The 25,851-nt window shown below is 64.7% G+C and overlaps 4 protein-coding genes across 4 annotated transcripts; 3 read left to right on the top strand and 1 right to left on the bottom strand.

Moving 5' to 3' along the window:
- Nucleotides 1–501: 501 nt before the first annotated feature.
- On the bottom strand, nt 502–6,039 carry LOC128808155 (tetraspanin-33-like). Its single transcript, XM_053978998.1, has 8 exons — nt 5,891–6,039; nt 3,971–4,028; nt 3,729–3,856; nt 3,568–3,642; nt 3,378–3,473; nt 2,994–3,122; nt 1,206–1,367; nt 502–629 (listed from the first exon to the last, which is right to left on the bottom strand). Exons 1-8 carry the CDS (start codon nt 5,993–5,995, stop codon nt 528–530), a joined length of 855 nt encoding a protein of 284 aa, XP_053834973.1. The 5' UTR covers nt 5,996–6,039; the 3' UTR covers nt 502–527.
- Nucleotides 6,040–14,559: 8,520 nt separating this feature from the next.
- LOC128808138 (acrosin-like) lies at nt 14,560–17,425 on the top strand. The gene is made up of 5 exons (XM_053978973.1): nt 14,560–14,744; nt 14,872–15,135; nt 15,476–15,741; nt 15,882–16,027; nt 16,867–17,425. The coding sequence occupies exons 1-5, from the start codon at nt 14,674–14,676 to the stop codon at nt 17,248–17,250; spliced, it is 1,131 nt and encodes a 376-aa protein (XP_053834948.1). The 5' UTR covers nt 14,560–14,673; the 3' UTR covers nt 17,251–17,425.
- A 594-nt stretch (nt 17,426–18,019) lies between these two features.
- On the top strand, nt 18,020–20,604 carry LOC128808145 (acrosin-like). The gene is made up of 5 exons (XM_053978988.1): nt 18,020–18,112; nt 18,240–18,503; nt 18,991–19,256; nt 19,459–19,604; nt 20,093–20,604. The coding sequence occupies exons 1-5, from the start codon at nt 18,042–18,044 to the stop codon at nt 20,564–20,566; spliced, it is 1,221 nt and encodes a 406-aa protein (XP_053834963.1). The 5' UTR covers nt 18,020–18,041; the 3' UTR covers nt 20,567–20,604.
- Nucleotides 20,605–21,763: 1,159 nt separating this feature from the next.
- On the top strand, nt 21,764–25,830 carry LOC128808149 (acrosin-like). The gene is made up of 5 exons (XM_053978993.1): nt 21,764–21,911; nt 22,039–22,266; nt 23,791–24,056; nt 24,252–24,397; nt 25,279–25,830. The coding sequence occupies exons 1-5, from the start codon at nt 21,841–21,843 to the stop codon at nt 25,639–25,641; spliced, it is 1,074 nt and encodes a 357-aa protein (XP_053834968.1). The 5' UTR covers nt 21,764–21,840; the 3' UTR covers nt 25,642–25,830.
- The last annotated feature ends 21 nt before the right edge of the window (nt 25,831–25,851 follow it).

Here is a 25,851-nt window from a genome sequence, read left to right on the forward strand (position 1 = left end):
CAGGAAAGGCAAAAAAAAGGCACAGCCCGGCACCACCTCGTGTCTTTATGGCCCGGGAAAGACAAAAAAAGGGCACAGCCTGGCACCCCCTCGTGTCTTTATGGTCCAGGAAAGACAAAAAAAGGGCACAGCCTGGCACCCCCTCGTGTCTTTACGGCCCGGGAAAGCCAAGGAAAGGGCACAGCCTGGCACCCCCTTGTGTCTTTATGGCCCGGGAAAGCCAAGGAAAGGGCACAGCCTGGCACCCCCTTGTGTCTTTATGGCCCGGGAAAGCCAAGGAAAGGGCACAGCCTGGCACCCCCTCGTGTCTTTATGGCCCGGGAAAGCCAAGGAAAGGGCACAGCCTGGCACCCCGTCCCACGGGTCAGCCCCGCTGTGCCCTCGGCTGTCCCCACGGCCAGCGACACCGAGATGGACACCCGGCCATGGGGGCAACGTCCCTGGCCCCGCAGCCCGGCCTGGGCCAAGGAAGGCAGCTCGGTGCACGGACACACAGACGGACAGACAGACAGACAGACAAACGGGGCTCAGGACCAGGGGTCTGCCCGGTGCTGCTGGTTGTAGAGCTGCAGCTTGATCTGGTCGCGGATCTGGTTGATGAGGAGCCGCGCCAGGACGATGCCCACCAGCTGGAGGGGAGGGAAACGAGACAGGGAGGGAGTGGGGAAAAGGGAAGGGATGGGGAGAGGAAAGGGGGATAGATAAGGAGAGGGAGGGGAGAGGAGAAGGGGGAGATGGAGGAGAGGGACGGGAAAGGGGAAGTGAGATAAAGGGAAGGCAAAAGGGGAAGGAGAAGGGGGCAGGAAGAAGAAGGGGAGAGGAAGAGGGAGGAGAAGGGAAGAGGAAGGGGAACAGGGAAGGAAATGAGAGAGGAAGGGGGAAGGGAAGAGGAAGCAGGGAGAGAAAGGGAGAGGGAGGGAAGGAAGGGGAAGAGGGAAGTGGGAGAGGAAGGAGAGAAAAGTGAGAGAAAGGGAGAGAAAGAGCAAGAGGGACAGGAACGGGGAGGAAGAGGAAGGGGAGAGGGATGTACTGAGCGACGCCAGGCAGCGTCACCCCACGCCCCCTGTCCTGACATTTGCGTTACTCCCCCACCCCAAATCCCATCCCAACTCCCCCATCTCACAAGCAGCCACCATTAAGGCGGCTCCCCAAGAAAAGCCCACAAAGCAGAGCTTTGGGGCGGCCCTTGTCCCCCAGCCCCGTACCTGGGGCAGGGCCAGCCCCAGGGTGATGCCCCCCAGCAGGAAGAGGTTGCTGTGGGTCCAGTTGACCAGCTTGTCGATGCAGCCATTGGTGTGGATAAAGGCGCTGGCCTCCAGGTAGCCCCTGGCCTGCATCCCGTGGCCACACATGGTGTTGATGACGGCCTGGGAGAGGGGACAGAGCGCAGAGGGGCTGGGGATGGAACACGCTGGGCTCCCTGCTCTTGGGGGGCAGCCGTGGAGTGACCAGGAGCACTGGCTCCTGCCTTGCTGGGGTGTCCCTTCCTCGGTGTCCCCGCGCCAGCCCTCCAGAGCCACCTGGCCCCAAAGAGCCAATTCCAGCTCTGCAGAGGGAGAATTCTCCCCCACCTCACCACAGCATTTCCACCCAGGAGTCCCCAAACCCAAAGGCTGGGATGGGGGAACCATACCCGGAGGGTGGAATTGGGGACACAAACCCAGAGGGTGGATTTGGGGACACAAACCTGGAAGGTGGGATGGGGAATCCAGACCCAGAGTGTGGGATGGGGAACCCAAACCCAGAGGGTGGGATGGGGAATCCAGACCCAGAGTGTGGGATGGGGAACCCAAACCCAGAGGGTGGGATGGGGAATCCAGACCCAGAGTGTGGGATGGGGAACCCAAAGGCAGAGTGGGGGAGGGGGGAAGCCAAACCTGGAAAGAGGGATGGGGAACCCAAACCCAGAGTGTGGGACAGGGAAACCCAAATCCTGAGGGTGGGATGGGGAACCCAAAGCCACAGTGGGGGATGAGGAACCCAAACCCAGAGGGTGGGATGGGGGAACCCAAACCCAGAGGGTGGGATGAGGGAACCCAATCCCAGAGTATGGGATGGGGGAACCCAAATCCTGAGGGTGGGATGAGGAACCCAAAGCCAGAGTGTGGAACTGTGGACACAAACCCAGAGTGTGGGATGGGGAACCCAAACCCAGAGGGTGGGACAGGCAACCCAAAGGCAGAGTGGGGGATGAAGAACCCAAACCCAGAGTGTGGGATGGGGAACCCAAAGGCAGAATGGGGGATGAGGAACCCAAACCCAGAGTGTGGGATGGGGAACCCAAAGGCAGAGTGTGGGATGAGGAATCCAGACCCAGAGTGTGGGACAGGGAACCCAAACCCAGAGGGTGGGATGAGGGAACCCAGACCCAGAGTGTGGGATGAGGGAACCCAAACCCAGAGGGTGGGATGGGGAATCCAGACCCAGAGTGTGGGACAGGCAACCCAAACCCAGAGGGTGGGATGAGGAACCCAAAGCCAGAGTGGGGGATGAGGAACCCAAAGCCAGAGTGTGGAACTGGGGACACAAACCCAGAGGGTGGGATGAAGAACCCAAACCCAGAGGGTGGGATGGGGAACCCAAACCCAGAGTGTGGGATGGGGAATCCAGACCCAGAGTGTGGGATGGGGAATCCAGACCCAGAGTGTGGGACAGGCAACCCAAACCCAGAGGGTGGGATGAGGAACCCAAAGCCAGAGTGGGGGATGAGGAACCCAAAGCCAGAGTGTGGAACTGGGGACACAAACCCAGAGGGTGGGATGAGGGAACCCAATCCCAGAGGGTGGGATGAGGAACCCAAACCCAGAGGGTGGGATGGGGAACCCAAACCCAGAGTGTGGGATGGGGAACCCAAAGCCACAGTGTGGGATGGGCTCCGTACGTTGCCATCATGCTGTTCCCTCCCCTCGGGCAGGGCTCCAGGCCCAGCACAGCCCCAGGGGAAGGGAGGACGGGCACAGGGCAGGGTCCCCTGAGGCCACCCCAGGACAGACCTGCTCGGCGTCGTGCAGGCAGCAGGAGAAGGGCACGGAGCAGCGCTCGCGGCTGGGGTTGGAGGCCGTGCAGTTGAAGTACATGTTCTGGGACCAGTCCTTGTAGGAGACACCCCCGCAGCAGCTGAACTGCGGGCAGGGCACGGCGCTCAGCGGGGAGGGGACCCCAGCCCACGGCAGGGGACGGGACACTCAGAGCTCTTTGTGTCCCCAGCCCTCCCCAGCCTCCCCCTGCCCGGGCGGGACATCACCATGAACATCTTGGAAGAGCCATCCGACGTCCCCAGCCTGTGCTACCCCACAGATTTAAGCCTGACACTGAAGTGGGGACATGTCCTCAAGCACTGGAGGGACACCCCGACCCCGCAGACCCCCCCCGGTCACCTCCTTCTGCCCGAAATCGATGAGGTTCTGCAGGTCCAGGTCATCCCGGTAATGCACGATGGCCCCGTTGATGATCTCGCTGACCTTCCCGCGGGCCTGGGGGACAAAGGGGGGCACGGCAGCGACGCTGCCACCCAGCAGGACAGAACTGGGGTCACCCAGCACCCCCACTGCCCTCCCTTACCAGTACCTCATCAGAGAACACGAAGCCCAGCACGCCGGCCGCCAGCTGCAGGAGGAAGATGACGGTCAGGCAGACGGAGAACTGCGGGAAGAAGAAGGTGACGGTGAGGGGAAGAGGAAATGTGACAGCGAGGGGACCACCGAGGTGCCACCCCTGGCGGGACTCACCGTCTGCAGCAGGCAGATGTTCTCCCGCAGGGAGCCGACGCAGCCGCAGAAGGTGATGAGGAAGGTGAGGACGCCCACTGTGACGAGGAGGATGGCAGGGTCCACCGCCAGGCACGCCATGGCCGCCTCTGTCACCATGGGCGGGCTGTCACCAGCACTGCCAGCACCCCCAGGACCCCACGTGCCACCCCCACCCCCTCCCCGGCTCGGAACCAGCAGGGCTGGGGAGCCCCCGAGCTCACCTGCGTGCTTCAGCAGCCGGGCGTACACCCCCACGGCCACCATCACCATGGAGATCACCTGCAGAGGGACACGGGTGTCCCCTCAGGTGTCACCACCCCCATGCCACCTGCACACCTCCCCCCTGCAGCCCCCCAAAGTCAGGGATGCACCACAGCTGCAGCCGCTGCCTCAGTTTCCCCCCCCCCGTGTCACACGGTGTCCCCTCCTACGGGGAGGTCACACCTGTCCCCACCTCCGGGGAGGTCACACCTGTCCCCACCTCCCGGGAGGTCACACCTGTCCCCTCCCCCGGGGAGGTCACACCTGTCCCCACCTCCCGGGAGGTCACACCTGTCCCCTCCCCCGGGGAGGTCACACCTGTCCCCACCTCCCGGGGAGGTCACACCTGTCCCCACCTCCCGGGAGGTCACACCTGTCCCCTCCCCCGGGGAGGTCACACCTGTCCCCACCTCCTGGGAGGTCACTGGCCAGCCAGTGCTGTTCCTCTACGGGTGGCTGGACACAGGGACGTGGATTATAGGAAGTGAGAAACTTCCTCAAAAATAGGGTTGCAAACACGGAAATAACCCGCAAAAAAAAAAAACAAAAAACCCAAAAAACCCCAAAACAAAACAAAAAAAAAAACTGCAAAAAAACCCCACAAAAGCATTAAGAAACCCCCAAACATAAAAAAAAAAAAAAAACCCCAAACCTTCCAAGCAGTACAAAAACCTCCAAAACGTTTTTAAAAAGTTGCTGAAACATTAAAAAAATTCTCAATACATAAGACTTTTCAAAAACATAAAAAATCTCTCAAAACGTTAAAAAAAAAAAAAACCAAAAACAGCTCCCAAACATGGAAAACTGTGGCTTCCCTACAGGAGATGTCCCGGCAGTGGGCTGGGGACAAGAGGGGCCTCTGTCCCCCTCTCTGGGGAGTTGTCACCTGTGTGGGGCCAGGAAGGTGAAGTGGTGGGGACCCCAAAACCCCTCGGGGAATGGGGAAACCCCTTCTGCAGGTTCTGGAATGGGGGATCCCAGTGGGGTCCCGGGATGGGGACGCTCCCAGGGGCCAGGAATCCCTCAGGAATGAGGGGTCACGGTGGGGTACTGGGGTTGGGGGGCTCCAGGGATCCCGAGGAGAGCGGATTCCGGTGGGGACCAGGGGTGGGGACAGCTCCAGAGCCAAGGGGTTCCCAGTGGGGTCGTGGGGATGGGGGATCCCGGGAATGTGGGGTCCCAAAAAGGTCCAGGGGTGGAGAGAGGACTGGGGGTCCCTGGGAAGGGGGGATCCCAAAAGAATTCAGGGATGGAAATATTCCCAAGGCTGGGGGTCCCTGGGAATGGGGGATCCCAATGGGGATCAGGGATCAAGGGCTGGGGGTCCCTGGGAAGGGGGGATCCCAATCTGGATCAGGGATGGAGACATTCCCAAGGGCTGGGGGTCCCTGGGAAGGGGGGATCCCAATCTGGATCAGGGCTGGAGACCTTCCCAAGGGCTGGGGGTCCCTGGGAAGGGGGGATCCCAATGGGGATCAGGGATGGACACATTCCCAAGGGCTGGGGGTCCCTGGGAATGGGGGATCCCACTGGGGATCAGGGATCAAGGGCTGGGGGTCCCTGGGAATGGGGGATCCCACTGGGGATCAGGGATCAAGGGCTGGGGGTCCCTGGGAATGGGGGATCCCACTGGGGATCAGGGATCAAGGGCTGGGGGTCCCTGTGGATGGGGGATCCCAAAAGGATTCAGGGATGGAGACATTCCCAAGGGCTGGGGGTCCCTGGGAATGGGGGATCCCAATGGGGATCAGGGATGGAGACATTCCCAAGGCTGGGGATGCCGGTGGGATCCCAGGGCTGGGGGGTCCCGGTGGGGTGCAGGGATGGGCACAGCCGCGGGGTCCTCCGCGAACGGGGCGTCGCGGTGTCCCCGCACTCACCCAGAAGAGCAGGTTGAAGAAGAAGAGCACGTACTTGGCCACCGGGCTCACGAAGGAGAAATCGTCCCCGAGTGGCCCGGCGGCGACCGCCGCTCGCCTCGCCATGGCCGAGCGGTGCCGAGCGGGGCCGAGCGGGGCCGAACGGAGCCGAGCGGGGCCGAGCGGAGCCGAACCGGACCGGTCCCCGCTTCGCCCCGCTGCCAGCGCCACCGAGCCCCGCCCCCGCTCCCCTTCCGCCCGCTCATTGGCTGGCCTCTCCACACCCTGCCTTTCTATTGGGCAAACGCCCCGTCACTCATCCCCGCCGGGCCCGCCCCCGCGCGCCGCCGCACCTGTCCGTGATTTAAAGGGCCAGCGCAGCCCGTCCCCATCCCGTGCGGGGCCCAAATCCCGCCCGGGCCACCCCGGAACTGCCCGAACCCCACAAAACCCCTCTGTCCGTGCCGCAGAGAGCCCCGCGCCTTGGGGGGGGGGGGGGGTTGCGGAGTTTTATAACTCGTTATTGGTTTCTGCCCCGGTGACAGCGCTTGGAGGGACGCAGGGACACCGGGGAGTTCTCATCCCAGCTCCAGCTGAGGTGGTTCGGGGTTTTCCTGAAAGGACGTGGCGGGGTGTCTGACGCAAATTTGCTGAAATCAGCCCTGCAGCGCTGACTCTGTGTCCTCGGTGACCTCTCCAGCCCAGGGAAATGGGAGCCCGAACCGCACCCGCGCCCCTCTGCTGCCAAAACTGGGACACTTCGGTGACTCCCGGGACACCAGGAAGCACCAGGTCCCTTCCCCAGCAGGATCCAACCCTCAAATCCCATTTTCGGGGTGAATTTTGCCCTATTTTTTTGGCCTCGCATTTCAGTTCTCTTGGCTGGTGCGGGCAGAGCTGTCGCCTTGTCCCATCACCCTTCGCTCGGCGGGAGCAGCTCTAATTTCATTTATTACCATTCCATCTTTTATCATTTCTCCCCTACGCCTGGGCTGGAAATCCCCCGGGAGCAGATGCTGGCACGGCCCTTTCCGGAGCAACGCGAGAGCTTCAGACAGAGGAACCAAAACCAAAAACCCCCTTTGTGCTTTTAGGGTCACGCAGGAGCCTGTCCCACCGCCAGAACAGCAATTTCCCTGGGGGCAGGAGCCCCCGTGACCCCCCCAAAATGCTGGTGGGGTCCCTCAGACAACCCACGAGGTCTTGGTGGGGTTGAACCTCACAAAAGAATTCCTGTCCCTACAATGAAGTGCCCACGGATGCCAGACTTGGATGTCCACCCTTTGGATCCACCCATCAGGTCTGTGCTCCCCAAAAATCCCACCTGTGCACCCATCAGATCTGTATTCCCCAAAAGTTCCACCTGTGCACCCCTGAGGTTTGGGTATTCCCCAAAAATTCCACATGTGCACCTATCAGGTTTGTGCATTCCCCAAAAATCCCACCTGTGCACCCCTGAGGTTTGGGTATTCCCCAAAAATTCCACGTGTGCACCCATCAGATCTGTGTTCCCCAAAAGTTCCACCTGTGCAATCCTGAGGTTTGGGTATTCCCCAAAAATTCCACGTGTGCACCCATCAGATCTGTGTTCCCCAAAAGTTCCACCTGTGCAATCCTGAGGTTTGGGTGTTCCCCAAAAATTCCACGTGTGCACCCATCAGATCTGTGTTCCCCAAAAGTTCCACCTGTGCAATCCTGAGGTTTGGGTGTTCCCCAAAAATTCTACCTGTACACCCATCAGGTTTGTGTGCTCCCCAAAAATTCCACGTGTGCACCCCTGAGGTTTGGGTATTCCTGAAAAATTCCAGGTGTGCACCCCTGAGGTTTGGGTGTTCCCCAAAAATTCCAGGTGTGTACCCATCAGATCTGCATTCCCCAAAAATTCCACGTGTGCACCCCTCAGGTTTGGGTATTCCCCAAAAATTCCAGGTGTGCACATGTCAGGTTTGGATGCTCCCCAAAAATTCCACCTGTGCACATGTCAGGTTTGTGCATTCCCCAAAATTCCATGTGTGCACCCATCAGGTTGGCGTGCTCCCCAAAAATTCCACCTGTGCACCCATCAGGTTTGTGCATTCCCCAAAAATTCCACCTGTGCACCGCTGAGGTTTGTGTGCTCCCCAAAATTCCAGGTGTGCACCCATCAGGTTGGCGTGCCCACCCACCAGGTCCCCTCTCCCGGGGCCGTGTCCCCACGGTTGAGGTGGCCCCAGCTGACCCCACAGTGGTCACCACCCCCAGACCCCGGTGGCTCTGTCTGTCCCCGGCCCGTGGTGGCCGTGTGGCCCGCGGTGGCCGTGTCCCCACCCCCCTGCCTGCAGGACCCCGGCCCTGGTGGCCCCTGCCCAGGGCTCGGCAGCGCCCCAGGAAGGGGACATCGAGACAGGGTTTTGAACTGCACCCCAAACTGTTCCCCAAACCCCGAGGATGGGGTGGGATGGGAATGGGATGGGATCCATGGAATGGGATGAGAATGGGATGGGATCCATGTGTTGGATCCATGGGTTGGAATCTACGGGATGGGATGGGATCCATGGGATGGAATGGGATGGAATGTATGGGATGGGATTTATAGGAGGGGATCTATGGGATGGGATCCATGGGATGGGATGGGATGGGATGGGATGGGATCCATGGGATGCGATGGGATCCATGGGTTGGAATCTACGGGATGGGATGGGATCCATGGGATGGGATGGGAATGGGATAGGATTTATGGGATGGGATCTACAGGATGGAATCCGTGGGATGGAATGGGAGGGGATGTATGGGATGGGATTTATAGGATGGGATCCATGGGATGGGATGGGAATGGGATGGGATGCATGGGATGGGATGGGAATGGGATGAGATGCATGGGATGGGATCCATGGGTTGGGATGGTATCCATGGGTTGGGAGGGGATCCATGGGATGGGAGGGGATCTAGGGGATGGGATGGAATCTATGGGATTGGATGGGATCCATGGGTTAGGATCTACAGGATGGGATGGAATCTATGGGATCGGATGGGATCCATGGGTTAGGATCTACGGGATGGGATGGGTTGGGATGGGATGGGATGGGATGGGACCCATGGGATGAAGAGGAGGGCACAGGGAAGGAGAAGGGAGGCTCTGGTGGCCCCCTGAGCCGCAGCGGTCGCCCCGGGAGGAGGAGGGGAGGGGGAGCAGCAGCCCGAGGAGCCCCGCGGAACCCCCGGGATGCTGCGGGATCCCAAATATCCCAAATTTCCCTCCCGGCGCCTTTGGAACACCGCCGGGACAAGGGGCGTGGCCGTGGGCGAGGGGGCGTGGCCACTGGATGACTCGACCGGCACATGACCATATATGGTGTGGTGGGGTCAGTGGGCGGGGCCAGCCTGGCCCCCCCCTCCGCCGACAGCGCCGCCCAGCGGCCGTGAGGGAACGAGCGCGCTTGGGGACCCCCGGGACCCCACAGCCACCCCTAAAGGGGGACACCCCCGTGACCCCACAGCCTGTCCCTAAACGGGGACATCCCCGTGATCCCACAGCCTGTCCCTAAATGGGGACACCCCCACAGCCACCCCTGAACGGGGACACCCCCGGGACCCCCACAGCCACCCCTAAACGGGGACACCCCCGGGACCCCACAGCCACCCCTAAAGGGGGACATCCCCATGACCCCACAGCCTGTCCCTAAACGGGGACATCCCCTTGATCCCACAGCCTGTCCCTAAACGGGGACATCCCCGGGACCCCACAGCCACCCCTAAAGGGGGACAGCCCGGTGACCCCACAGCCTGTTCCTAAACGGGGACACCCCCGGGACCCCGGGACCCCACAGCCACCCCTAAAGGGGGACACTCCCGGGACCCCACAGCCTGTCCCTAAACGGGGACATCCCCGTGATCCCACAGCCTGTCCCTAAATGGGGACACCCCCACAGCCACCCCTAAACGGGGACACCCCCGGGACCCCACAGCCTGTCCCTAAACGGGGACACCCCCGTGACCCCCACGGCTACCCCTAAAGGGGGACACCGCCACAGCCTGTCCCTAAAGGGGGACACCCCCGTGATCCCAGAGCCTGTTCCTAAACGGGAACACCCCCACAGCTGTCCCTAAACAGGGACACCCCTGTGACCCCCACAGCCACCCCTAAACGGGGACACCCCTGTGACCCCCACAGCCACCCCTAAACGGGGACACCCCTGTGACCCCCACAGCCACCCCTAAACGGGGACACCCCTGTGACCCCCACAGCCACCCCTAAAGGGGGACACCCCCGGGACCCCACAGCCTGTCCCTAAAGGGGGACACCCTGTCACCCTCACCTCACCCTCACCCTCACACCCCAGCCCTAAAGGTACCCCCCCGTACCCCACATCCCAGCCCCCAAGCCCCCCTGACCCCTCGCGGGTGGGAAGGAGGGGTCACCCCACTTTGGGGTCTCAGGTATTTGTCTGTCCCCCCCCCCGGGGTTTGGGTGTCCCCTGGAGGGCGGGGGGACCCTGAGCTGTCCCCTGCCCATCCCTGGGGGTCCCAGCAGAGCCCCCCGCCCCAAACCCATCCTGCACCCCCACCCCGGAGCATTGCCCAGCCCTGTCCCCGCCATGGGGGCAGCCGGGGCCCCGTCCCACCCCGGTGTCACTCGCGGACCTGTCCTGGCTGGGGGTGGCCTCAGGTGTTGGGACTCCCGAGGTCACCCGAGGCCACCTCTCCTTTTTGCGCTGGGCCCCGCGCTGAGGGGACAGCGGGTGGGGACACGGGACAAGCCTGGCCCCACACAGAGCTGTCCCCATCCTCGCCCCGCCACCATCTACACCCTTGTCCTCTTCCCTGCCCTCTCTTCATCACCATCCCATTCCCTCCTCATCCTCACCCCCATCCCGTCCCCTCCTCACCCCCATGCTCATCCCACCCTGTCCCATCCCATTCCACCCTCAGCCTCCTCCTCCTCATCCCATCCCAGGGATCCCATCCCAGGGATCCCATCCCATCCCAACACCACAAGGGAGCTGGAAACCCCCTCCCCACACAGAATCCCATCCCCAGTGGACCAGGGGGTCTCCAACTGGCCCCATCCTACGGAATCTATGGGATGGGATGAGATCCATGGGATGGGATGGGAATGGGATAGGATTTACGGGATGGGATCTACAGGATGGAATCCGTGGGATGGAATGGGAGGGGATGTATGGGATGGGATTTATAGGAGGGGATCCATGGGATGGGATGGGAATGGGACCCCTCCTTTGTGCCCCCAGAACCACCTTTGTTTTATATACATAAATTTTAATATATAAATAAATTTTACTTATATATTGTCCCCTCCAGCACCCCCTTTGTGCCCCCAGCACCCCCCTTTGTTTTATATACATAAATTGTAATATATAAATAAATTTTACTTACATATTGTCCCCTCCAGCACCCCCCTCTGTGCCCCCCAGCACCCACCTTTGTTTTATATACATAAATTGTAATAAATAAATAATTTTACTTACATATTGTCCCCCCCAGCACCCCTTTGTTTTATATAAATAAATTGTAATATATAAATAAATTTTACTTACATATTGTCCCCCCAGCACCCCCTCTGTGCCCCCCAGCACCCCCCTTTGTTTTATATACATAAATTTTAATATATAAATAAATTTTACTTATATATTGTCCCCCCAGCACCCCCTTTGTGCCCCCCAGCAGTGGCCCTGGCCACGGGCACACATCAGCACCCCGATGGCCACCACGGTGAAGACGGCCGTGAGCACGTCCGGCCCCGCGGCCCTGGGGACCTCTGTGGGGTGACACCGGCACGTGGGGACAGCAGCCGGGCCACCCCCTGCTCCCTGTGCCGTGCCAGGCAGGGGGAACCCCCAAAATGCCCCGGGGGAGCAGCCGGGGACAGACAGACACGCCAAGGACAAGGGACAGACACGCCAGGGACAAGGGACACGTCAGGGCATGTGGGGACCCCAAATAGGGCAGGGGAACAGGACAGGGACACCTGGCACTGCTCAGGTGACACAAGGGACACGTCAGGGCATGTGGGGACCCCAAAGAGGGCAGGGGAACAGGGCAGGGACACCTGGCACTGCTCAGGTGACACAAGGGACAGACACCTTGTGGGGACCCCAAACAGGGCAGGGGAACAGGGCAGGGACACCTGGCACTGCTCAGGTGACACAAGGGACACGTCAGGGCATGTGGGGACCCCAAACAGGACAGGGGAACAGGGCAGGGACACCTGGCACTGCTCAGGTGACACAAGGGACACGTCAGGGCATGTGGGGACCCCAAACAGGACAGGGGAACAGGGCAGGGACACCTGGCACTGCTCAGGTGACACAAGGGACACGTCAGGGCATGTGGGGACCCCAAATAGGGCAGGGGAACAGAGCAGGGACACCTGGCACTGCTCAGGTGACACAAGGGACACGTCAGGGCATGTGGGGACCCCAAAGAGGGCAGGGGAACAGGACAGGGACACCTGGCACTGCTCAGGTGACACAAGGGACACGTCAGGGCATGTGGGGACCCCAAAGAGGGCAGGGGAACAGGGCAGGGACACCTGGCACTGCTCAGGTGACACAAGGGACAGACACCTTGTGGGGACCCCAAACAGGACAGGGGAACAGGGCAGGGACACCTGGCACTGCTCAGGTGACACAAGGGACACGTCAGGGCATGTGGGGACCCCAAAGAGGGCAGGGGAACAGGGCAGGGACACCTGGCACTGCTCAGGTGACACAAGGGACACGTCAGGGCATGTGGGGACCCCAAAGAGGGCAGGGGAACAGGGCAGGGACACCTGACATCACCCAGATGGGGACAGAGCTGGAGGAGGTGACAGATGCGTCAGGGAACTGGGGACAGCCACCAAATTCTGGCACCATCCAGATGGGGACAGGGCTGGAGGAAGCGACAGATGTGTCAGGGAATGTGGGGACCCCAAACTGGGGTGAAGAGTGTGGGGGCACCACCCAGATGGGGACAGGGATGGAGCAGGGGACATCACAGGTGACAGACACACCAGGAAATGGGGACAACCCTAAATTCTGGCACCACCCAGACCGGGACAACACTGGACGCAGCAGAAAACTGGGGACACCCCCAAATTCTGGCATCGCCCAGATCAGGACAGGGCTGGGCCGGGGGACAGAGCAGGTGACAGGCACAGCAGGGAACTGGGGACACCCCCAAATTCTGGCACCACGCAGATGGGGACAGGGCTGGACAGAGCAGGGAATGAGAGGGACCCCGAAAGGGACAGTGCCACCCCCGCCCCACTCACCTGCCACCGCGGGCTGCAGCGCCAGGGAGCAGAGGAGCCGCGGGGCCGCGTAGCGGGAATAATTCCCGAGATGGGGATCGCTGGTGTCCCTCAGCAGCAGGGACACGCCGCTGTCCCCTGTCCCCTGAGCCCCTAAAGCGGCTGTGGGGCTGCACGGGCGGCTGCCAGCCCGGCTCGGGGCGCGGCCGGTGCCAGCCCAGGGTGGGTGGGTGGGTGGGTGCTGGTGGGTGCTGGTGGGTGCTGGTGGGTGCAGCTGAGGGTGGCCCCGCGCAGGTGCCGCAGGGCAGGCAGGCGTCCTGGCCGATGGCCGCTGTCACGGTGACGGTGACAGGAGGATGGTCTGGGAGGGGACACAGCGGGGTCACGGCGCGGTGACACCAGGGATGGGGTACCGCGGGCTAGAGGGGCCACCCCCGGGACAAGGGGGCTCTGCTGGGTCGGGGACAGGGGACATCTGTGGGGACACGGGCGGTGGCGTCAGCACCGAGGGCTACGGAGGTGCCAGGAACGTGTTTGGTGATGCCAGGTCCTGGTGCCAGCACCGAGGGCTCGGTGGTGCCAGGACCGTGTTTGGTGATGCCAGGTCCTGGTGCCAGCACCGAGGGTTTGGCGATGCCAGGACCGTGTTTGGTGATGCCAGGTCCTGGTGCCAACACCGAGGGCTCGGTGGTGCCAGGACCGAGGGCTCGGCGATGCCAGGACCGTGTTCAGTGGTGACAGGTCCTGGTGCCAGCACCGAGGGCTCGGCCATGCCAGGACTGTGTTCGGTGATGCCAGGTCCTGGTGCCAGCACCGAGGGCTCGGTGGTACCAAGCAGCCGCCCCCTGAGTCACGGCCCCGCCGGGAGCGGCTCCCCCGCCCTCCCCTCGGGGTCCCCGCCGCGGTCTCCGCGCAGGGGAGGAACGGGGGGGTTGGGAAGGGGGTCCCCGGGAAGCGGGGCCTCTGCCCGGACCCCCCACCCCGGTGGGTACCTGCCCGGGCGAGGAGGGGGCACAGCGACGGGGACCAGCGCCATCCTGCCGGCATCCGGAGCCGGGCAGCTCCTGGGGGACGGCACCCTCAACAGCGGGGCACCCCAAAACCCTGGGGGCGCCCCAAACACAGCCCCCCCACGGCGAGGGAGGGACCCCGGGGGTATCCAACCCCCCCACACCCGGTGTGAGCAAGCGGGGTTATGGGGCTGGGCAGGTGTAGGGCAGAGGGTGGGGGATTATGGGGCTGGGGACTGGGCAGTTATGGGGCGAAGAGCGGGGGGATTATGGGGCTGGGGGCGGGGGTTTATGGGGCTGGGCAGTTATAGGGCATGGGGATTTTGGGGCTGGGGGCTGGGCAGGTATAGGGCAGGGGGATTTTGGGGCTGGGCAGTTATGGGGCAGGTGGGAGCCCCGGCCGCCCCCCGCCCGTCCCCGGCTCCGCCCCCAGCCCGGCGGTTCCAAGGTTCCACCGCTCTGTGACATCACCCCGGCCCGGTGGCACCGCGGGCACCGCCAGGGCCGTGGGTGGCACCGGAGGTGACAGCTCTGCCCCGGCTCTGCCACCTGCGCTGGCACCGATGGCTTTGCTGGCGCTGCTCGTCCTGCTGGCCCTGGCCGGGCCCGTCTGGGCCACCTGGGACACCTGCAGGTCGGTGGCCCCGGGGGGCTCGGGGACGCTCGGGGGCTTCCCTGGCACAGCCCGGGCACAGAGGAGCCCCTCGGGGTCCCTGTCCCCGCTGTCCCCGAGCAGGGCAGTGATGGCTCTGTGCTTCCAGAGGCACCTGCGGGCTCCGGCCCTTGGCCTTTGACCACAGCTCGCTGGTTCGGGACTACGACCCCACAGACGGCGACTACGCCACCTTGGGCTCTTCTGATGTCACCTCCCTGGTCATGGACGGCCCCGGCGTCCCCTCAGGGACCTGGCCCGGCATCGTCAGCGTCCAGGCCACCCTGGAGAACGGCACGTGGCACATGTGCTCGGGGGCACTCATCCACCCCCAGTGGGTGCTCACGGTGGCCCAGTGCTTCGCCAGGGCCGGGTAAGGGGGAGCAGGGACAGGGGTGTCCCCTCAGTAGGGACAGGGGTGTCCACACAGCAGGGACAGGGGTGTCCCCTCAGCAGGGACAGGGGTGTCCCCACAGCAGGGTCAGGAGTGTAGCCCCAAAAGGGTCAGGGGTGTCCCCTCAGTAGGGACAGCGGTGTCCCCCCAAAAGGAACAGGGGTGTCCCCTCAGTAGGGACAGGGGTGTCCCCACAACAGGGATGGGGACAGTGCCCAGAACAGGGTCAGGGTTGTCCCCACAGCAGGGTCAGCTGCTGGGCTGCCACATCCCGTGGCTCTGCTCCCTGTCACCCCTCTCTTCATCTGCTGCTCCTCAGGGACATCTCCATTTACGAGGTGGTGATGGGGACCGCGGATGTGGCCCAGCCGGGCCCCGAGGCTGCGGTGAGACGCATCCAGAGGCTCCTGGTGCACCAGAACTACGTGGCTGCCACGGCCAGGAACAACATCGCGCTGCTGGAGCTGGACCAGCCCGTGGAGTGCAGCGACTACATCCAGCTGGGCTGCGTGCCCGACAGCTCCCTGGCCGTGCCCGAGCTGAAGACCTGCTACATGGCGGGCTGGAGAGCCACCCCGGACAGCGGTCAGTGCCCGCCCGGGGCGCGGCCCCGGGCACGGACACGGCGGGCCGGGGGCTCCGCGGGGGCTCGGCCCGGGCCCGGCGCGGGGGATCGGCCCCGCGGGGCCCCGGGGGTCGCCGCTGAGCGCCCTCTGTGCCCGCAGCCCCCGGCCCGCGCCTGGTGCTGCAGGAGGCCAAGGTGCGGCTCATCGACGTCCAGCTGTGCAACAGCAGCCGCTGGTACGGGGGGGCCGTGCACCCCCAGGACCTGTGCGCGGGGTACCCGCGGGGCGGCATCGACACCTGCCAGGTGGGGCTGGGCCGGGGCTGGGCACAGCGACCCTGAGCCAGCCACGGCCCCGTGGGACCCCCAGAGCCAGCACAGGGACCCTGAGCCCCAAAATGGCCCCGTGGGACCCCCAGAGCCAGCACAGGGACCCTGACCCCAAAATGGCCCCGTGGAACCCCCAGAGCCAGCACAGGGACCCTGAGCCCCAAAATGCCCCCATGGGACCCCCAGAGCCAGCACAGGGACCCTGAGCCCCAAAATGTCCCCGTGGGACCCCCAGAGCCAGCACAGGGACCCTGAGCCCCAAAATGGCCCCGTGGGACCCCCAGAGCCAGCACAGGGACCCTGAGCCCCCAAAATGGCCCCGTGGGACCCCCAGAGCCAGCACAGGGACCCTGAGCCCAACCCTGGCCTGGCACCCTCTGGACCTGGCCCGGTGCCCTGCCATCCCTGTGTCCCCACCACTGACAGGTGTCCCTCGCCCATCCCTGTATCCCTGTCCTGTCCCATGTCCCCGGGCTGTCCTGCCCTTCCCCAGTTCCCAGGTCCCTCTCCTGTGCCTCTGTGCTGCCCTTCCCTTCCCCTTCCACCACTGAGTCCCCTCAGGCCCGGCCCAGGCTGGGACAGCCCCTGTGCCACCCCTGTCACTGCTCCCTGCCCGTCCCCATCCCCATGTCCCTGTCCTTGTCCCTGCCCCATGTCCAGGGGCTCCTGGTCCCTTTCCCATCCATGGATCCCTGTCCCATGTCCCAGGGCTGCTGCTCCCCGTCTGTGCCTCCCTGTCCCCGTGTCCCCAAATGCCATCCCGTGTCCCCATAACCCCGAGGTGTTATGACCCTGACCCCTCTCTCCTGGCGCAGGGGGACAGCGGGGGTCCCCTCGTCTGCAAGGACCACGTTGGTGACTACTTCTGGCTGGTGGGACTGGCCAGCTGGGGCAAGGGCTGCACCGGAGAGAAACGACCCGGGGTGTTCACCTCCACCCAGCACTTCCGTGGATGGATCCAAGTCCAGATGGGAATGGTCCCAGCAGACCCCACCCCTACACAGACAGAGCCCGCCCCGACCCCAGCCCCGAGCCCGATCCTGTCCCCGACCCCGCCTCTGACCCTGACTGTCATCGAGAAGCCACCAGAGCCGGAATCGCAGCCGTTCGTAACGATTTCATTCCCCAAAGCCATCCTGCTGAGCTTCCTGGGGAGTCTGCAGAGGTTCCTGGAGTTCCTGCGGGACAAACTGCGTTGAGCAGCGGATCCAGTCCTGGCTGCAGAGCATCTCCGGCAGCCCCGGGCGGGGCCGTGGCTGCGGGGCCAGGCCAGCGCCGGTGCCCGGGGCTGCTGTGCCCTGCCCACGCTCAGCCCTGCGCCCGCCCCGGCGCTGAATCCAGCCTGTGCTTGAATTAGAGTTGTTCCACTTCCCAGCCAGCCGCCTTGTCCAGTTCGCTCTCCCGGGGAAAACAAGGGTGGCACAATTTGGGGGAGAAGGGCGGGCTTGGGACTGGTTTGGGGGGACAGCCGGGGAGGGGAGGATGGGCCTGGAGGTGGAGAGAGGGAGAAACTTCTCCAGGCCAGGCTCCCCCGGCAGAGCCTCAGCTGTGCCGGCGCCGGGAAAAGCCCTCGAGAGGGACGGGAACGGGCACAGCTGGAGCTGCCACCCCGGAGCCCTGGGGAGGTGCTGGAGGTGCCACCCTGAGCTGCTGCTGCCACCCGCGGCTGTCCCCTCTGCCACCAGCTCGTGTCTCTGAGCCCCCCGTGCCACTCGCCCTGCTGTGCCCTCGGTGCCAGCTGGGATCCCTGGATCCGGGACGTTCCCTCTGCTCCAGAGGGATCCCAAAGGTCCCTTTGGCCCAAACCCTGCCCGGGCTCAGAGCTCTGTGCTGCCACCGCCCCCAAACCACCCGAGGCCACCGTGCCCCAACGTGGAACCGACCCTCTGTGACATCACCCCGGCCCGGTGGCACCGCGGGCACCGCCAGGGCCGTGGGTGGCACCAGAGGTGACAGCTCTGCCCCGGCTCTGCCACCTGCGCTGGCACCGATGGCTTTGCCGGCGCTGCTCGTCCTGCTGGCCCTGGCCGGGCCCGTCTGGGCCACCTGGGACACCTGCAGGTCGGTGGCCCCGGGGGGCTCGGGGACGCTCGGGGGCTTCCCTGGCACAGCCCGGGCACAGAGGAGCCCCTCGGGGTCCCTGTCCCCGCTGTCCCCGAGCAGGGCAGTGATGGCTCTGTGCTTCCAGAGGCACCTGCGGGCTCCGGCCCTTGGCCTTTGACCACAGCTCGCTGGTTCGGGACTACGACCCCACAGACGGCGACTACGCCACCTTGGGCTCTTCTGATGTCACCTCCCTGGTCATGGACGGCCCCGGCGTCCCCTCAGGGACCTGGCCCGGCATCGTCAGCGTCCAGGCCACCCTGGAGAACGGCACGTGGCACATGTGCTCGGGGGCACTCATCCACCCCCAGTGGGTGCTCACGGTGGCCCAGTGCCTCGCCAGGGCCGGGTAAGGGGGAGCAGGGACAGGGGTGTCCCCTCAGTAGGGACAGGGGTGTCCCCACAGCAGGGACAGGGGTGTCCCCTCAGTAGGGACAGGGGTGTCCCCACAGCAGGGACAGGCGTGTACCCTCAGCAGGGACAGGGGTGTCCCCACAGCAGGGACAGGGGTGTCCCCATAGCAGAGACAGGGGTGTACCCCCTAAAGGGACAGCGGTGTCCCCTCAGCAGGGACAGGGGTGTACCCCCAAAAGGGACAGGGGTGTCCCCTCAGGAGGATCAGGCATGTCCCCACAGCAGGGTCAGGGGTGTCCCTACAGCAGGGTCAGGGGTGTCCCCAAAGGAGGGATGTCCCCTCAGGAGGATCAGGGATGTCCCCACAGCAGGGTCAGGGTTGTCCCCACAGCACAGGGAGGTGCCCTGAGCAGGAAGGGCGTTGTGCTGCCGCATCCCCCGGCTCTGTCCCATCAGTTCTTCCTCCCTCTCCCGCTCCCCAGGGACACCTCCAGCTGGGAGGTGCTGATCGGGGCCACGGATCTCAGCCAGCCGGGCCCCGAGGCCGAGCAGCGCCGCATCGACAGGGTCGTGATGCACCAGGACTACGACGCCGACTCGGAGAGCAACAACATCGCGCTGCTGGAGCTGGACCAGCCCGTGGAGTGCAGCGACTACATCCAGCTGGGCTGCGTGCCCGACAGCTCCCTGGCCGTGCCCGAGCTGAAGACCTGCTACATGGCGGGCTGGAGAGCCACCCCGGACAGCGGTCAGTGCCCGCCCGGGGCTGGGGACAAGCTGGGGGCAACAGCGACGTGGCTGGGCTGGCCCGGGGCAGAGGCCAAAGCTGCAGGAGCCGGGCCCTCGGTGCCCAGAGTTCTGGGCAGGGACACGGCGGGACAGGGGCACAGCCCGGGCCGGGGGCTCTGCCCTGCGAGGTGCCGGGTGCTCAGTGCCCTCTGTGCCCGCAGCCCCCGGCCCGCGCCTGGTGCTGCAGGAGGCCAAGGTGCGGCTCATCGACGTCCAGCTGTGCAACAGCAGCCGCTGGTACGGGGGGGCCGTGCACCCCCAGGACCTGTGCGCGGGGTACCCGCGGGGCGGCATCGACACCTGCCAGGTGGGGCTGGGCCGGGGCTGGGCACAGCGACCCTGAGCCAGCCACGGCCCCGTGGGACCCCCAGAGCCAGCACAGGGACCCTGAGCCCCAACACGGCCCCGTGGGACCCCCAGAGCCAGCACAGGGACCCTGAGCCCCAAAATGCCCCCGTGGGACCCCCAGAGCCAGCACAGGGACCCTGAGCCCCAAAATGGCCCCGTGGGACCCCCAGAGCCAGCACAGGGACCCTGAGCCCCAAAATGTCCCTGTGGGACCCCCAGAGCCAGCACAGGGACCCTGAGCCAGCCATGACCCTCCCTGTCCTTTATCCCTGCTTTATTCCCTTTCCCATCCATGGATCCCCAGCCCCGTGTCCCAGGGCTGCCACTCCCCATCCGTGGGTCCCTGTCCCCGTGTCCCCGTGTCCCCAGATCCCATCCCGTGTCCCCATAACCCCGAGTTGTGGCTGCGACCCTGGCGCAGCCCCTGACCCCTCTCTCCTGGCGCAGGGGGACAGCGGGGGTCCCCTGGTCTGCAAGGACAACGCCGGTGACTACTTCTGGCTGGTGGGACTGGCCAGCTGGGGCAAGGGCTGCGCCGGTGACAAGCGGCCCGGGGTGTTCACCTCCACCCAGCACTTCCACACCTGGATCCAGGTGCAGATGGGATTGGTCCCGCCGCAAACGGAGGCTCCACCGCCCGAGCCACCCGCCCCCACCACTGAGGAAGAGCCGCCAGAACTGGAACCCGAAGCAGAACTGGAACCAGAGCCTGAAGCAGAACCGGAGTCAGAACCCGAACCGGTACCAATACCGGTACCGATACCAGAACCGGAACCCATACCAGAACCAGAAGAAGAGGAGGAAGAAGAAGAACCAGAACCAGAGAAGTTTATAACAATTTCCTTCCCAAAAGCCATCCTGCTGAGGCTCTTCACGAATCTGCAGGAGTTCCTGGAGTTCCTGCGGGACAAACTGGATTGAGCAGGAGGGGGAGCAGATCCAGGGCTGTGCCCAAGCCGCCCCTGATGCCCGGGTCTGCCCTGTCCTGCTCATTATCCCCCTTCCGCCCACCCTGGAGATGAACTTCAGTTTGTTCTTGAAATAGAGTTGTTCCCAATTACCCTCATTTTCAGTCTGCTGGGCACGAGGATGGGACAATCCAGGGAAAAAAGGGTGGGGTTGGCTCCTGGTTTGGGGGGGGATGAGGGGAGGATGAGCCTGGGTGTAACTGAGGGTTCTCCAGCACCTCCGGCACCTTCTGAGGAACTCCTGGGGTCAGAACTCCCACGCTGAGGGGCCATCCCTGCTCGTGGGCCACCAGGAACTCAGGGGTCCAGCAGAACAACCTTCAGGGATTCCAGAAATACCCGATAACTCACGGGGTTCCATCAGCCCACCGCGGAACTCCTCGCCCCGGGGGAGGTTCTGGACATTCCTGCCAGGACTTTAGGGGATGTCATCGCAAGGTTTGGGGATTTGGGACACAAACACCATCAGTGGACGCCTGGAGGAGGAGCAGACCAGCAGGGCCACTTCAACAGCGCTGCCACCACTGCTGGTCCTGACTGTGCCACCCACGGGCTGTCAGCTGCGCTCTGACTTTGTGGTTTTGAGCTAATTTTTTCTGTACTCAGTGCATTTATTGGACCCTCCCCTTCAAATTTCAACTCTGACTTCCAGACCCCCTGCACGGTGCGTGGGGTTCTGCGGGGGGGGGAATTCCTCCTGTGGGTTTCGCTCCGATCCAGCACAGCCTGGAGGTGGAGAGAGGGAGAAACTTCTCCAGGCCAGGCTCCCCCGGCAGAGCCTCAGCTGTGCCGGCGCCGGGAAAAGCCCTCGAGAGGGACGGGAACGGGCACAGCTGGAGCTGCCACCCCGGAGCCCTGGGGAGGTGCTGGAGGTGCCACCCTGAGCTGCTGCTGCCACCCGCGGCTGTCCCCTCTGCCACCAGCTCGTGTCTCTGAGCCCCCCGTGCCACTCGCCCCGCTGTGCCCTCGGTGCCAGCTGGGATCCCTGGATCTGGGACGTTCCCTCTGCTCCAGAGGGATCCCAAAGGTCCCTTTGGCCCAAACCCTGCCCGGGCTCAGAGCTCTGCGCTGCCTCCCACCCAAACCACCCGAGGCCACCGTGCCCCAACGTGGAACCGACCCTCTGTGACATCACCCCGGCCCGGTGGCACCGCGGGCACCGCCAGGGCCGTGGGTGGCACCAGAGGTGACAGCTCTGCCCCGGCTCTGCCACCTGCGCTGGCACCGATGGCTTTGCTGGCGCTGCTCGTCCTGCTGGCCCTGGCCGGGCCCGTCTGGGCCACCTGGGACACCTGCAGGTCGGTGGCCCCGGGGGGCTCGGGGACGCTCGGGGGCTTCCCTGGCACAGCCCGGGCACAGAGGAGCCCCTCGGGGTCCCTGTCCCCGCTGTCCCCGAGCAGGGCAGTGATGGCTCTGTGCTTCCAGAGGCACCTGCGGGCTCTGGCCCATGGTTTTGAACGAGAGCTCCGCCATTCCCGAGTTCGGATCCTCGCATTCTGCCGAGGGCACAACCCTCGATGTCAACCCGGGGGCCTGGCCCGGCATCGCCAGCATCCAGGTCACCCTGGAGAACGGCACGTGGCACATGTGCTCGGGGGCACTCGTCAGCCACCGCTGGGTCCTCACAGCCGCCAGCTGCTTCATCACGGCCGGGTAAGGGGGAGCAGGGACAGCGGTGTCCCCACAGCAGGGTCAGGGGTGTCCCCACAGCAGGGTCAGGGTGTCCCCACAGCAGGGACAGCAGTGTCCCCACAGCAGGGTCAGGGTGTCCCCACAGCAGGGACAGGGTGTCCCCACAGCAGGGTTACAGGTGTCCCCATAACAGGGACAGGGTGTCCCCACAGCAGGGACAGTGGTGTCCCCACAGCAGGGACAGCAGTGTCCCCACAAGAGGATCAGGGTGGGCAGGGACATCCCCACAGCAGGGTCAGGGTTTTCCCCATAGCAAGGACAGAGATGTCCTCACAGCAAGGACAGAGATGTCCCCGCAGCAGGATTACAGGTGTCCCCACAGCAGGGACAAGGATGTCCCCACAGCAGGGACAGGGGTGTCCCCTCAGCAGAGGCAGGGATGTTCTCTCAGGAGGATCAGGGATGTTCCCACAGCAGGGATCCCCCAGGGATGTTCCCCAGCAGGGTCAGGGTCAAGGTCAGGGTGTCCCCACAAGAGGATCAGGGTGGTCAGGGACATCTCCACAGCAGGGTCAGGGTGTCCCCACAGCAGGGACAAGGATGTGCCCACGGCAGGGACAGGGTGTCCCCACAGCAGGGACAGCAGTGTCCCCACAAGAGGATCAGGGTGGGCAGGGACATCTCCACAGCAGGGTTTGGGTGTCCCCACAGCAGGGTCTGGGGTATCCCCACAGCAGGGACAGCGGTGTCCCCACAGCAGGGTCTGGGTGTCCCCACAGCAGGGTCTGGGGTGTCCCCACAGCAGGGACAAGGATGTCTCCACAGCAGGGACGGGGTGTCCCCACAGCAGAGGCAGGGATGTTCTCTCAGGAGGATCAGGGATGTTCCCACAGCAGGCATCCCCCAGGGATGTTCCTCAGCAGGGTCAGGGTCAAGGTCAGGGTGTCCCCACAAGAGGATCAGGGTGGTCAGGGACATCTCCACAGCAGGGTCAGGGTGTCCCCACAGCAGGGTCTGGGGTATCCCCACAGCAAGGACAGAGATGTCCCCAGAGCAGGGTTACAGGTGTCCCCACAGCAGGGACAGAAATGTCCCCTCAGCAGAGGCAGGGATGTTCTCTCAGGAGGATCAGGGATGTTCCCACAGCAGGGTCGGGGGATCCCTACAGCAGGGTCAGGGTGTCCTCCTCCCCACAGGAGGATCAGGGTGGGCAGGGACATCTCCACAGCAGGGTCTGGGGTATCCCCACAGCAAGGACAGAGATGTCCCCAGAGCAGGGTTACAGGTGTCCCCACAGCAGGGACAGGGATGTCCCCACAGCACCGAAGTCCCCTTGGCAGGGTCAGGGAGGTGCCCCATCATGGTCAGGGATGTTCCCTCGGCAATGCCAGGGATGTCCCCAGAGCAGGGCCAGGTGCCAGGCCTGCCACCACCACGTGCTGCCCCATTGCTGTCCCTGCTCCCTGCTGTGGCAAGCAGAGGCCCGGGAGCTGCAGGGCCGTGCCAGCCCTGTCACTGCTCCCTGCCACTCTCCACGGCCTCCAGGGATGTCCTCAAGTGGAAGGTGGTGGTCGGGGCCACGGATCTGGCCCAGCCGGGCCCCCAGGCCGAGGCGTTCCAGATCAAGCAGCTCCTGAAGCACCAGGACTACGACCCCGCCACGGCCAGGAACAACATCGCGCTGCTGGAGCTGGACCAGCCCGTGGAGTGCAGCGACTACATCCAGCTGGGCTGCGTGCCCGACAGCTCCCTGGCTGTGCCCGAGCTGAAGACCTGCTACATGGCGGGCTGGAGAGCCACCCCGGACAGCGGTCAGTGCCCGCCCGGGGCTGGGGACAAGCTGGGGGCAACAGCGACGTGGCTGGGCTGGCCCAGGGCAGCGGCCAAGGCTGCAGGAGCCAAGGCTGCAGAGCTCTGGGCTGGGACACGGCGGGACAGGGGCACAGCCCGGGCCGGGGGCTCTGCCCTGCGAGGTGCCGGGTGCTCAGTGCCCTCTGTGCCCGCAGCCCCCGGCCCGCGCCTGGTGCTGCAGGAGGCCAAGGTGCGGCTCATCGACGTCCAGCTGTGCAACAGCAGCCGCTGGTACGGGGGGGCCGTGCACCCCCAGGACCTGTGCGCGGGGTACCCGCGGGGCGGCATCGACACCTGCCAGGTGGGGCTGGGCCGGGGCTGGGCACAGCGACCCTGAGCCAGCCACGGCCCCGTGGGACCCCCAGAGCCAGCACAGGGACCCTGAGCCCCAAAATGCCCCCGTGGGACCCCCAGAGCCAGCACAGGGACCCTGAGCCCCAAAATGGCCCCGTGGGACCCCCAGAGCCAGCACAGGGACCCTGAGCCCCCACAGGGCCCCGTGGGACCCCCAGAGCCAGCACAGGGACCCTGAGCCAGCCACGGCCCCGTGGGACCCCCAGAGCCAGCACAGGGACCCTGAGCCCCAAAATGGCCCCGTGGGACCCCCAGAGCCAGCACAGGGACCCTGAGCCCCAAAATGCCCCCGTGGGACCCCCAGAGCCAGCACAGGGACCCTGAGCCCCCACAGGGCCCCGTGGGACCCCCAGAGCCAGCACAGGGACCCTGAGCCCCAAAATGGCCCCGTGGGACCCCCAGAGCCAGCACAGGGACCCTGAGCCCCAAAATGGCCCCGTGGGACCCCCAGAGCCAGCACAGGGACCCTGAGCCCCATCCCTGCCCTGGCACCGTCCGCTGCCCCCCCAGCCCCGTGTCCCCAGCACTGAGGGGTGTCCCTTTCCCCATCCCCGTGTCCCTGCCCAGCGTCCCCTCGTCCCCAAGGCTGGCCCCGTGCCCACAGCGCCCACCCAGCGCTCCCGGCAGCCCCAGGTGTGGCTGTCCCGGCCCTGCCCTTCCCTGCCCGGCCCTGCTGCCCACCCTGAGCCGCTGCCAGCCCGCAGCCCCCAGCCCCGGAGCGGGGGCCTTGCCATGGGAATGCCCCCAGGAATGGAGCTCTGGAGGGGTCGGGATGGGCAGGGCCAGGCCCGGCCTGGCGCAGCCCCTGACCCCTCTCTCCTGGCGCAGGGGGACATCGGGGGTCCCCTGGTCTGCAAGGACAACGCCGGTGACTACTTCTGGCTGGTGGGACTGGCCAGCTGGGGCAAGGGCTGCGCCAGGGCCAGGAGGCCTGGCATCTTCACCTCCACCCAGCACTTCTACTCCTGGATCCGTGCCCACGCCGGCCCCGGCCCGACAGGGCCACCACCAGCACCAAAGGCCACCCTGAACTCGCCGGAGCCTCCAGAACCGGAGCCACCAGAACCGGAGCCACCAGAACCAGAGAGCAGCGAGCCGGTCACGGACATTTCCTTCCCAAAGGAGACCCTGACAGGATTCCTCAGGAGGCTGCACGAGGTGTTGGAGCTCCTGAAGGACAGGACAGGGTGAGCAGGAGGGGCAGCGGATCCAGTTCTGGCTGCAGAGGATCTCCAGCAGCCCCTGGCTGGGGCCGTGGCTTTGGCCCAGGTCATTCCCGGTGCCCAGGGCTGCTGTGCCCTGCCCCTGCTCCCGCCCTGAGCCCACCTCACGGATGCTCAGATCGATTTAATCCTTGGATTAAAGTTGTGTTGCCCGTGGCGGGGGTCTAGGGGTGGAATT

This window comes from Vidua macroura, chromosome 5 (genome assembly GCF_024509145.1).
Source record: "Vidua macroura isolate BioBank_ID:100142 chromosome 5, ASM2450914v1, whole genome shotgun sequence".
Taxonomy (NCBI): domain Eukaryota; kingdom Metazoa; phylum Chordata; class Aves; order Passeriformes; family Viduidae; genus Vidua; species Vidua macroura.